This window comes from Cryptosporidium ryanae (assembly GCF_009792415.1).
Source record: "Cryptosporidium ryanae isolate 45019 chromosome Unknown contig_7, whole genome shotgun sequence".
Classification (NCBI taxonomy): Eukaryota; Apicomplexa; class Conoidasida; order Eucoccidiorida; family Cryptosporidiidae; genus Cryptosporidium; species Cryptosporidium ryanae.
In genome coordinates, this window is record NW_027125566.1 from 95,403 (window position 1) to 108,981 (window position 13,579).

Genomic DNA, 13,579 nt, shown 5'->3' on the forward strand with positions numbered 1-13,579 from the left:
CATACAAATCCATATACACTTACATATACAGATTATTTAATTTTATTTATTTTTTTAAATAGGTTTTTAGAAATTTAATTAAATCCCATTTTCAATTACCGCAGCAAAACATTTAATACTTGTTTTAGCCATAATTATTCATATGCATATATATATATATATATATATATATATATATATTGCAAGTAACTTATTACTTTTATTAACAATACGTCATAATTCAGGTAATCAAAGAAAATAAATCAAAATTTTCTATCTGATCACCCAATGTCATTGTCACTAATATATTCTTTTGCTAGTGATAACCCGTTGTCTTTAGTACAAGTTCCTGTTTCACTTGACAACTTTTCGTTGCAAAAATCATTGGCACTTGCATTATCTCTGGTTTCAGTATTGGTAGTATTAATTTCAGTGTAATTAGCACTAGTTCCAGTTTTTTCAGCATAACTGCACTTATCAATATCCGCTTTATTAGTACCTACTTGGCCACATCTATAGTCGGTATGATTCACATTTTCATTGTCTTTTGCCTCTCTAGTGTCGCTATTAACTTGATGTTCAATGTTCTTGTCAGTGTTTTTGTCATTTTTAATAAGATGTTGAACAAATCGTTCTTGTCCTTGCTTAATTGAAACTTTAAGTCTCCTTCCTTGTTGAGTCATAAATCCATCCATGCAATTTACAGCTTCTGCAGCAGAGTTAATGTTATCATATGAAACAAATGCAACACCTTTATTCCTTTTATTTCCTTTATCAAACATAAGATGCACAGATAATATAGTACCAAATTTGTAAAATAACATAAAGAGGGTATTTTTGTTCCATTCATAGGGAACATTAAATATAAATATATTTGCTCCTGGAGGACCAACCACTTCCTTACTTAAATAATTCGATATTAGATTTGTAAATTCACTAGGAACTTCCCATTGTGTTATTTTAGTTAATTCATTGTAATAATATGGCCTTCCATCAGAAGTGAAGTATTCCTTCCACACTCCTATGCATCTTGGCATTAAATTAGCCTTTATTGTTGATAGTGACAATTTACTCAAATCTAAGTTTAGTTTTGCGTTTCTATTTCCAATGACAATACCATTTGCAGTATTTCCGCCACAAATATTGATATTGGGACCAGTTGCTATATTACCGTTATCGTCGTTGTTTACACCTACTGTTATTAGTTTCGGCCTTGTAAAAGTATTTTTCAAACTAATTTTCTCATCTATTTCGCCAGAAACTGCATCGTTACTGCCGCTATTACTACTACTAATGCTGTCTGCACCAGTACATGTAACATTACCGGTACTATTGTTGTCTCCCTCTAATACCAATAGCTTTTGTCTTGAATGCATTAGGTTTTTAACTAGACTAGAAGAATTTTTTGATGGTGAAATTGGAACTCCATTCTTATTTAATAATGAACTTATTCTACGATTATTTTGGTTTTGGTTATAACTGGTACCAATTTTTCTTCTACCTAAGGTGTCATTTTGTTTAGTTTTTTGAGAAGATAACACATTTAGGTGATTTCTATTGGGTTTTTTTCGTCCAGTTTGAAATGTATGATTGACATTTTGATTGCAGTGAAGATATTGTTTTTTATGGATATCATTATTTTTGTAATTTTCAGATAATAATTTTGAATCACCTCTAGTTTTATTTACTACTTCGGTTCCTTCTAATTCTTCGTTGTTACTGTTTACACTAACACCTCTATTTGATAACTTTATATTAGTTGAAAAATTCTTTTCTTGTCGAAAAGACGAAACAATAACGTTATTCTTAGAATCCAAAGGGATATGAGCTTTATTAAATCCAGAAGATGACAATAATATTTGACTACCGAAATAAAAACTAATATTACTGTTATTAACTTTGTTTTTTGAAGCAAATCTTATCTCAATCGGCCTATTTACACCACTCATTGTTAAAGAACCGTTTAATAATCTAATAGCGAAGATCCCTTGCTCTTTGTACGCATATCTAATAAAAGCACATCCTTTTCCAACGCCTGTTTGATGTTCTCTCATAATATGTATTTCATCTATATATCCATATGGTGAAAAAATATTTCTTACTTCATCTTCTGTTATATTTTTCGGAAGAGCCCCTACAAATAATTTAACCTGATCAACACCAGGAATGCACGACTCGGCCTCAAATCCAAGTCTATTTGACTCACCCAATGAATACTGTACCTTTAAAGGACCCCTTAATTCATCCAATACTTTTACAGAATTAAGTTCTCTAATTGCGAAATCAGCTTGTGCTATTGATTCCATTGTTACTACAGCTGCTCCTTTGTGTATACCAGTATTTTTCTCTCGTATAATGATGACATTAACAACTTTACCATACAATATAAATAACTTACGCAACCCTTCTTCATCTATATTTATTGGTATTCCACTCACAAATAGTTTTATCTCAACATTTGGAGCTGGATATGCGGATGGTATCAAACAATTCATATTTACATTACCACTTCTTGCATGTCCTATATGGCGTAGTCCATGATGTCCATGATAAATACCTATATTATTAGTTATATTCATGTGGTTGTATTGGTTGTAATCATTGTTATTTCCAATATTATTATTTGAATTATTATACTTTTTTCTATTTAAACCAGCAGCGATATTATTTTTATTGTCCTCTTTTTTAATTAAGCTTCTATCAGAACTATATGCTTTACTGCGATCCTTGTTTTTTGAATTTGAACCGTTGGAACAAAGACAGGATGTAAATGAGGATGAAGATTCAGTATCTGCGACAATACTATCTTTTTTAATGTTCACAATATTCCTGTTTGATTTGCCTTCTTTACTAGTATTTGAAGTTGGACAAGGTTTGTCTCCTGTTTTCTTTTTATTCAAAACTAAAGTTTCTGCAATATTAGACAAGGGAAAAGATGTTTTTTCATTTCCTTCCAAACTAGAATTTCCGTATTTATCCTCCTTCAAATCAATAATAGATGCTCTTATTCTCAAATTTTCTTCATTTAAGCCCAATTCTTCCTCCATAATCTCTTTTTCTGTTAAATCTTCCATTTTCAAATACTTCTGAAAATTCCATCAATAATATAATTGTGCCCCAAATTCAACTTTAGTTTAAATTAAAGATTCAACCTTATTTCTGCTTTAAATGCAAATAATCGTAGAATAATGTGGTCTATATTTTATTCCAAATAACATAAATTTATACTTAACATACATTCATACATATTATATAAATAAATAAATATATATATATATATATATATCTTATTATTATCACAATCCCAAATAACCTTATTAACATAAAATTTATAATGTAAGAAGAATTTGTAAAATGTTTCTTTTAATTGTATTTAAAAGAAGAATCAATTTTATTGTTATGATGTTCCTTTATTACGAATCTTTGATTTTCTAATAAAAAGAAAATTCAATATTACATTTTAATTATAAAAATGAAATCATTTATAGATAAAAATATTATATATGTACATATATAATATTTTTATATATACATATATATTTTTATTAATGTTGATATTCACCCTTTTAAAAACCTGTTTATTTTATTCTTTATATATCCTCTTGCGTAATAATTTATATTAAATACTGTATTAAGGTAATACAAAGATAATAAATTCGTAATACTATAATGAGTGAAAATTTAACTATCTTCTTTTTTCTCCTGCCTTAATGTTTTATGTTAAAAAAGTCTTTATTGTTAATTATTTTTACCTTAAGTTGTAAAGTCGCAGTATATTATTATTTTAATAACAAATACCACAACTCCTCACAAATTTAAAGTAAAAATCAGGCAATTCAAGAAAAGAGATCCTACTTAAATGCCCTAGTTTCTCTTCCTCGCAGAAATACCTTTATATTTTCCAATTCCCAATGCAATATTTTACTCTAGCCTATAAAAAACCAACGTTGTCAGAGTGACCTAATAAGTTAAACAACAAGTAGCAACACAAAATAAATACTTGATGCCACTATTACCTCCTTCCTCGTGTTTATAGCTACCTTCTTTGTCTTGTATGAATGTATTTATTTATATGTGTGTTTCACATCCACATAAATAAAACAAGTACAAATTTATATTTATAATTACATGTTATATAGACATGCCTTACATATATAGATATATGTAAATATATCTATATTCCTTAATATTATGTATACACATAAATGTTAATTAAATATACATTCATACATACATATATAATTCACAACAACTTTCTCCCTCTCAATCTCCTCTATCTCTTACTATACTTTATCTTAACTACTTGATCTAAGTAATTTCCATTCTTTCCACCTATTTTTAGTTGATTTATTTCTTTTCTCCTACTTTTTCTGCTCTAATAGAAATACAATATTAACTATTTTTTGTCAGATACCGCCTTTTTCCTTTTTATTTTGATTTGTATTATTCATAAATATCGTTGATCTACCATTTATTATAGATTTAAAAATTGACTAAATTCATTCTCTGATACAAATATAATCATACTGTCTATATTTTTTATTCATTTATTATTGGTTACCTATATAAACTTACCTCTTCTAGACCTTGTCATCACTACATATGAATTATTTCCTCCCGCCTAAATTCCGCCAAATTTTTGCTAGCTGCTTTCGTTATTTGTCTAAATAACTAAAATATTTAATGTCACTGCAACTTGAACCAACCAAGCGTTTCAATCAACTTGTTTTGGAGTTAAATCAAATTACTAAATAAATGCATCTTTATATGCTCCTCCCAGATTACATCAACTCTGACTTCTATTACAATTAGTATGTGCGACAAATTTGGGATAGTCAATAGTTAAATACGAACGAGCTCTGTATTGTTTATCTTCTTTTCCCCTTCTAGAATAATCCCAACCACTTCTTGTTTTGAGTTGACAAACGTTTTGCATCTCATTTAAAGATCATGATTTCACTCATTATATTTTGCTCATTGGTCGACTGTTTTTTAAATGATGTACATTTGATGCAACATGCATGAAATAAGGTCTTTGTCTTCAATAAAATAATCTGTATTGACTAATACCGTTTTATTTAGGTGGGTGCATGCATGTAAAGCCATGTGGGGAGAAAATCAATATTAATAAAACATATCCACGTGGCGTAATGTATTCAACACCAAAGTAGGAGAATGACAAGCGATTAAGGTTAAGCATTTCAGCTATTAATGTTTTTGTTTTAGTTTATTCATCACAATTTTTCTCGTAACAAAGTAAGTTGTAAATAGGAATCAATGAAAGGAGCAAAAAGTAGGTATGGTCTAAAATTTATCAAGCTCTAGCTAAAACAACTGAATTAACATATAATGACCTCTATAAGGTATAATGGGAGTTGATGTTTTACTTATTATATAAACTTTGCTGTCAGAAATCGATGAATTCGGAAATACATTTAACGCACCTTCATTACTGATAAATTTGAATCCATTGTCTCCGTTAATACTAGGTAGATTTCAATAACTAGATTTATTAAAATAACACTTATCAGATAAAATACAAGAATGAACTTGTGCATAGCACTGTCACATAATGGAAGATGATTATAACTTCCTTATATTGGTTAGTTAAATTAAATAAGTACTTACAATAAGAAGGTTGTTGAACTATAAATAAAAGTCTCATTGGTTTTGCTGGAAATAATAAAGTAAAATGTGACATTTTAAATTCCAATTCAGATGGGGCAAGGAAGGTTACAAATCTAGTCTATTCTATGAAAAATTAAATGCACATATATATTTAAATAATGCAAAATCTAAAAAAAACTCCAACACCAACATCATGACACATTAATTTATTGTACCTTTTTCAAAACGAATAACATTTAAATACAAGGCGCACTGATGTTTGCGGTACCAGATGGCTCAATAAGGATATAATAGCTAAATTTAAATATAAATAAATAACACAAGTTACCGAAATAGACTAAATAAATAATAAAAGTGAACAAGAGCGCAAAAAGAAAATAATAAATATTTTATACTATATAATTAACTAAGTGCATAAATACAAATAAATAAACAATGGTAAATATCTATTTTCGCTCCTAAAAGGTAATTAATTTATTTGTGAATATTTATGCATATTTATACTTCAACAAGCAATTGAAAAAATAGCGTTTTGAGTAAACTTTAAAGCAACTTTCGGTTTAAACACAAATATTTGTGGACTTACCTGTAGATATTTGATTTCTTGTTCAATTTAGTCGATATATATTTCATAATTTGGAGTTCAAGAACAAAAGTTCGAAAAAAAATATTTATCTGCAGTTTGATAAGTACAAGGAAAATATATTAAACAAGGAATTTGGGACAAATATTATTCAAGAAGACTTTTTTTTGTAGGGGGAGAAATTTTTAACTGTAGTAAACTTCTCTCTTCAAAACAACAATTATTCGAAGACTATAGATATGAAGGTTCAAAAACTCTCACTTTTAGTGTTTGTGTTTATAATGTCAATTACTTTGATAGGTTGTAGCAAAAAGAACAAGTACTACTTGGGACACTGGAAAAAAACCGTACATTCCGTGGCATTAGAAGGCACCGATAATAATCCTTTAATGTCCCCAATTTATCGTCATTGGGAACACAAGGATGCGCTGATAAGTAACTTTGAAAATGAGATATCCAATTTACTTGATTTATTGAAAAGGGGAATGGTAGCGAGTTCAGATGGTTATCTATTTGGAAGAAGAAAACAAAAAGAAACGAAACACTATGATCCAATTACGAGATTAAAGGAAGATGATGATGAAAAATTGGCAAAGAAGAAGAAGAAAAAGAACATTCCTGTCTTTGAATGGTACCGTTATTCGTCAATACTAATATTGGCGAATGAATTCGGTTCGGGTCTACTGTCTCTTAAGAACGCAATTCCATTTGTAGACCATTCACCAGATATTGAGAAGCCTGTTAGAGTTGTTTCTATTTTAACTAAGAACAGATTGGAGTGGAGTCTTACAGAAATAGCCTGTTCCACATTCGGCATTGTATTGAGTCCAATGTACGATGCTTTGGGTACAGAGGGAGTTACACACAGCATTAACCTAGTTAAGTCATCCACAGTGATTGTGTCAATGGAGGCACTCAAGACTATTCTTAGCGTTTTACACTTAACACCTGAAATTCGCTACGTTGTGTTATTGAGACCAGACGACGGGGGTGATCCTGAGTTTCCTTTACACAAGGTTGAGAAAACAAATGAGTATTTGCGTGCTTATGGCGAGAAGGTATCGCTAGAGCCATATAACATTCCAAGTCACATTAGATTTATTACATTCGAAGCAGTTATGGTTCTCGGATTCAGCGATCCTCGACTACCAACCCCCTCAGGCTATGACGATATTAATTCTATCTACTTCACTTCTGGTACTACTGGAACTCCAAAAGGTGTTATACATACAAACGGCAACTGGATTTCTGGAGCGGCATCTTCACTGAGGTCATTTTTAAACAGATCCGACTGTTCTCTGGACCCGACTGATAGGTACCTTAGTTTCCTGCCCCAGGCTCATATTTTTGAGCGTGAGGTTCAACACATTCTGGCATATTCTGGGGCAACAATATGTTTCTACGGAGGCGATATAACTAAAATAGGTGAGGACTTACAGGCCACTAGACCGACTGTTTTCATTGCAGTTCCGAGGCTTTTTACGAGGATTTACAAGGGGAAAATCCTTCCGGAAGTTAGAAAAAAGAGCGATTTTTCTCAAAAATTTTTCTTTAAGTTGGTTAAACACAAAATCGAAAGCAAACACCCAGTTAACCATTGGTTGTATGACACACTAGTATTCAAGAAAATAAGTTCAGTTTTGGGCGGCAGTATCAAATTTACGCTTAGTGGTGCAGCACCCTTGGACGAGGATACACAAAGGACCATGCGCGCGGTTTTGAAATCTTATGTAGTGCAGGGCTACGGTACCACAGAGGCATTGGCTGCATTTTGCCCAGAATTTACGGATTTACGCGTAGACAATGTTGGAGGACCGATTCCGTGCGTGGAATACAGACTGTTAAGCATTCCCGAGATGGAATACGATTCCAAAGCTACCCCACCGCGTGGTGAACTGCTTATTAGAGGTAAAACAGTATTCAAGGGATATTTAAAACAACCAAATGAGACAGCTGAGGCGATAGACAGTGATGGCTGGTTGCATACTGGAGACATAGCAGAAATAACAGAAGAAGGGACTGTTAGGATCATTGACAGAAGAAAACATTTATTCAAGCTATCCCAGGGTGAGTACATCTCTCCAGAGACCTTGGAGAACATATACCTCGCTCATTCTCCGTTTGTTTCGCAGATATTTATCACAGCTATCACGACTGAATCGTCTATAGTTGCGCTGGTTGTTCCAGATCCGGAGTACACTAAAACGTGGATTCAGAAAAATGCAGTATCGGATTCAGTTCCAGATAACTCGTTGGTTAAAGAGCTTTGTAAAGAGGCGAACAACGTTTACTTATCGTCATCTGGCTCGAAGAGTACTGAGTTAAGGAAAGCAATAGCTGCATCCTTGAAGGAAGTTGAATTAAAACAGGGAATAAAGGGCTTTAAAAGAATTGGGGATTTTTTACTTGAATGTGAAGGGTTCACCATAGAAAATGGTCTCCTTACTCCTACTAACAAGCTCATGAGACATAAGGCTGGAAAAGTTTACTCTAGTTTGATTGAAGAAATATACAAGATTATTAATGGCAGACAGGACGCCAAGAAAGACTAATGTTTCATTTTTATTTGTTAAAGACTTTTTTTATTAATTATTTTTCTCAAAGCAAGTGATTTTTATGATTTAAGTCGTTTTTGGGAGTTTGCGAGTGAGTTAAACGTATTTTTTCCGAAAAAATACACGAGTTAGTTCAGTTTACATTTATTTAATTCTATTATTTGTATTTCACTTCTTCTGACCTGAGTCTGAGCTTTTGCTCTAATGATCCAAAATTTGCTGCACTTTCTGATTCGGGACGAGCCGAGAAGACACCCATTTCTCTGAGAACCATTCGTGTAGAACGCGGAAATATGGATCTGTAACCAAAGACGTGGGAAACTAGATAACATTTAGGATGAACAATGACTCCTCGTTGTCGTTACCGTGCAAAATGACGTTGTTTTTTGTACACTTTATGAACAATTTATCTTTATTGTTGCTTCTAAGCGAAATGAGTGCGTGAAAATTTGGATTGTTTTCCGCGTTTACCGAAACAACACTGGGATTACTTGCGTCTTTGACCTCGGTTGAGTCCCATAAATTTTGGGATATGAAATAAACTCCTCTTTCCCCATCTTTATTGTCAATATCTCCGCTGTATTTAGCCATCGTGCCCACCAGAACGACTCCTTTTTTGCGAGTGTTCCAGGCTGCACAGGAGTTAAAATCCTCGTCAACCTCAAACCCCGAAACTACCAGCACTCTTTGAATTCCAACATCACGGTTTGAACTGCATGTCCAAACAATTATGATTGTTGTGCCTATTTCCAACTCGTCCTCATCTCCAACCCCTGCATACTGGGAGTCAATTTTTCCAAAATAAACTATAAAGTCTTTCTTCTCGTTACCTCTGGCGTTCAACTTGATCCACGAAATGGACTTTGAGTTTTGTATTTGTTTAATCACACTGTTGCCGTACTCGTACTTTGTTATCAGTAAGTTCAGCAACAGTTGTTCAAATAAGTCAACGCAAGACACACCACTCTCATCAAAATGCCAAAAAACCCTTTTACCACTAGTATTCTCCAATATACATGACAATCTAAAACCTTCAGTGTCAACGTCCTTTGTTATCTTGGTGTGTCTAGACCTTCTCTTATCAGAGTCACCACCCTCTTTATTGTCAGATACACTCTGGAAATAGTGTCCTCTAAACTCCCTCCCTGTCGAACCGATGTTGGTGTTCGGTCCATCACTTTCTTTGAGAGGATCAAAAGCGACATTTTTCGTCTCCTGTCTTAGACCAAACTCCAACACTGCATTCAGTCTGTTATTTTTCATTGGAATGTCTATCAAGGGAAACCAGGTTGTTTTTTTGAAATCATCCTCCTCATTACAGTTTTTGCAAAGTAACAGTAATCCGTTTGAAGATACAACAGATACTACCGAGCACACGCCATAATCAATACTAAAAATAAACTTAATCCCACTGTCCATGCTATTTTGAATAATCTTCTCGTCTCTTAGCACCATCAAGTAAGTATCGTTGCCTTCTTTGTCTCCAGTTTTTCTCAACAATTTATATTTCAGATAATACACGTCTCCAGATAATGCTGCCATAGTCAAGTAAACAAAGCTTCTTTTTACACCATCATCGCTGCACTTACTCGCTTGGCACAACAAGACATTCATGCTCGTGATCACATTCTCATCAAGACTTTTGTTAACGTCTACTAGGTTACCTGAATATATCCTTTTAAAGAGTTGCTTTTCGTCCCCGTTTCTTTTTATATAGAAAGTCAAATAGGCACTTCTCTCCACCAATGTACACAGCAATGTAAAGTCCCGGCTTTCAGATGCACTTACCAATAATGAACCCTCAGGCTGGCCTCCGTTTCTCTGTACGAGGAAGCCGTCCACAGTCCTGAAAAATTCATCCTTGTTTGGGCCAATGGCGTCATACGAATGTATTCCTTTCGTTACTGTTTGGGAGTTCTTTATATTCAACACATGACTTTTGTCAAAGTTAATAACCAGTTTGTTGTTACTTGGATCCTCCTCCACTCGACTCCTTTCGCTCCGCTCTTGTTCCGTTCTCTCATATCCCTCTCTCCCACATTCACTCCCCACATGAGTAGCCATTTTGGATTCATAATTAAACACATCGTACTCACTCAGAATCTTTAAATTAGCTAATCCTTTTGTTTCTTGTATGAGTTTGTCTATGCCTCGTTCTTTATCATGACTTAACGTATAATTGGTTTTGCATTCTCCGACGGCATCGTGATCAGCCGTTCCAATTGCACAATTTCCTCCGTTCCCAGACACCAATGTTATACAGTTATTAAGTTCAATATTAAAATCAAACTCAGACCTAATCAGTCCAGGATTGTTTTTGAGCAATACAAACCAGGGGGAGTTTGAGCAAGTACCATCCAATTGCGATACAATGTAATTGTGATCTATATATTTGCAATTCCTTTTTGGATGAGGATCGGTAAACAATTGCATAGGAACCTGACCAAACTCCTCAACCTGGGACTTGATGGCCAAGTCAGTCTCAATATTGCCATTCAAAATTGAATTAAAGTCGGGTTCTTTTTGAAGATATATTGAAGAGTTAATGTATGTGATTGGATGAAATAGATTGTTGTATTCAATTGCCTCCTTTCCTCTCTGTTTGTACCCAAATATAAGGTCTATCCACTCATTTATGCCCTCACTCACAACCTTTCCCTCTAACGAGTATCTCATTAACCTCAAAAAAGCCTCCGCTTTCTGGCGTTCCGTCGCTACCATTGTTTTTATGTTGTCCAAAGATGAATAAATTTTTAAGCCAATACTTGATGCAGACGTCTCCCAGTTCGGTATCTGAACGTTGAGCAATCTGCCCTGACTTGTTCTAATAGACAGACTATCATTAAGCAAGAAATCAGGATCTTGTTCATAAAACTGAGGTATTAGTTCCATATATGTAGTCTTTCCTTCCAGTACAGTCCTCCAGGTATCACTTACAGAATGAAACATCCTATTCCAAACGTCAAAGTCCCCACAGTGCAGCTTTAGTTGATATTCCGGGTGCTTTCTGATCAAAAAATACGAAATATAACCTGGATTGGAGTAATGAGATCCGTATAAAAATTGTTCTTTCAACGGCAAATCCCTCATTCTTTTTTTGAGTATTTCCAGGTTATTTTCATTTATGCTTCCAAGTGACTTGGATAAATCTCTGTAATTCGATTCCGAGTCAAATTCTTGTATGTTTTCCCCCAAACTGCTGTCATCGTCAAAATTAACCACAGTCCAAGGAAAAACAGGGTACTGTGTTAAGTCACCTCTTGACCTTCCCCCTATTCCGTTTAGATAGTCTATGTAATGGTAAGTTGATATGGCTCCATTTATCCAAAGGTTTTGCATGTGCTTTCTAAAACACAAACTCTGCCCTGCATACAACGGATCTATGTACAGCATTGGAAGACAAGATGGAGTATTGCTGTTAAAGCAACATTCACAGGATGCGTATGAAATGGAGCCATCGCTGATTATACCCTTTTCCTTATTTCTTATCAAAAATGATTGCAAAAAAGACACAAAATGTTCCCTGTCACTATTTGTTTGAAATTCGATAAATATACTCCTCCAATTATTCTTTTTTGTTGAAACTTTTACAGAAGTGCTTCTTTTGGTTTCTTTCTCATATATAATTTCAATTGAATTTGCTCTTGTTGAATATACCCTTTTGAATATAAACCAAACACTTGTTAATGGAATTCTTTTAAACCTTTTATTTGAAAAGTTTGGAAGGAATTTAAAGCATATACCTGATAAAAGGATATGCAAAACGCCCCTTAATTTCGAGAAAGGCTTTATTCTGTTCACTATAAGTGGCTTTTCAAGCAAGAATTTGTCTCTATGATCTAACAAAAACTCGTATTCCACATTTAAAACCTCATTATCGTACAGTCTTGCTAACCATTTGTTGATCAATAAACACCTCTCTTCCAATTCGTTTTTACTTTGCGATAATTTTCCTCCGTTTTTACAAGATTCATAAAGTTCTAAACATAAATCCATTAATTCCAATCCCTTATCCTCCGATACCTTTACACACAATTCAAATTCCGGCTCACTTTCTTTTGTATCCCTAAAGTCTTTTTTTGACACTCCCGAGTCAAAACTCTCTCCAGAAGATAAAACTTCACTTGGAACTACCGTTCGCGACTTTCCTTCTATTACCTGTACGCTAATCAGTCTTAGTGACCTGCAATTTATCGTCATCATCCTGTTCACCTTTTCGACCTTAATACCAGTTATGTGTGCAAAGAAAACCTTTAAAAGATTCATACTTGTATCGTATGGTTCTATAATTACGCTTTTACTGCCTATTCTCATCCTCCCCTTAAAGTTCTGTCCGTTAATACGCTTCCTTATATTACTTGTACATATACACGAAAAATCTCCAATGTACTCCTCATTCTCTTCCAATAACAAGTGAGAAAACTGTCTAACAGCGCTTATTGTCATCTTTATTTTTCACTATTTTCAATCCATTCATCTTTTCCATTTCATAGCTTTCACTATTTTATGTTACCCACATTTAGATTACACTAAATTCTAACTCTCTCCCTCTATTCCCGCTACAATGATTCACTAAGCCGCTTTCAACTTTTCCTTTTGTTTAAATAATGTTCTACCTTTAAATTGCAACCATTCTAACTTATACCAAGCGAGGATCAATTTCTTTCGTGAATTTATCTCTAAAATATTTCAAAGATATTTTAGTGGCTGCTGGTATCCTTCATTTTCACTCTATGCAAAAACATGTAGGCATGCATGTGCAAGAATTTGCACACTTGAAATGGCGGGAGAATCAGAGTGCACATGTCACCCCTCGACTGTTCAATGAACAAGG

The 13,579-nt window shown here is 33.6% G+C and overlaps 3 protein-coding genes across 3 annotated transcripts; 1 reads left to right on the plus strand and 2 right to left on the minus strand.

Moving 5' to 3' along the window:
* Positions 1–260: 260 nt before the first annotated feature.
* On the minus strand, positions 261–3,053 carry FG386_003306 (RNA binding protein; the record flags this gene model as incomplete). Its single annotated transcript, XM_067342726.1, has 1 exon — positions 261–3,053. The coding sequence occupies one exon, from the start codon at positions 3,051–3,053 to the stop codon at positions 261–263; it is 2,793 nt and encodes a 930-aa protein (XP_067195999.1).
* Positions 3,054–6,429: 3,376 nt separating this feature from the next.
* On the plus strand, positions 6,430–8,742 carry FG386_003307 (uncharacterized protein; the record flags this gene model as incomplete). Its single annotated transcript, XM_067342727.1, has 1 exon — positions 6,430–8,742. The coding sequence occupies one exon, from the start codon at positions 6,430–6,432 to the stop codon at positions 8,740–8,742; it is 2,313 nt and encodes a 770-aa protein (XP_067196000.1).
* Positions 8,743–9,066: 324 nt separating this feature from the next.
* FG386_003309 (uncharacterized protein) lies at positions 9,067–13,191 on the minus strand (the record flags this gene model as incomplete). The annotated part of the gene is made up of 1 exon (XM_067342729.1): positions 9,067–13,191. One exon carries the CDS (start codon positions 13,189–13,191, stop codon positions 9,067–9,069), a length of 4,125 nt encoding a protein of 1,374 aa, XP_067196002.1.
* Positions 13,192–13,579: the final 388 nt, after the last annotated feature.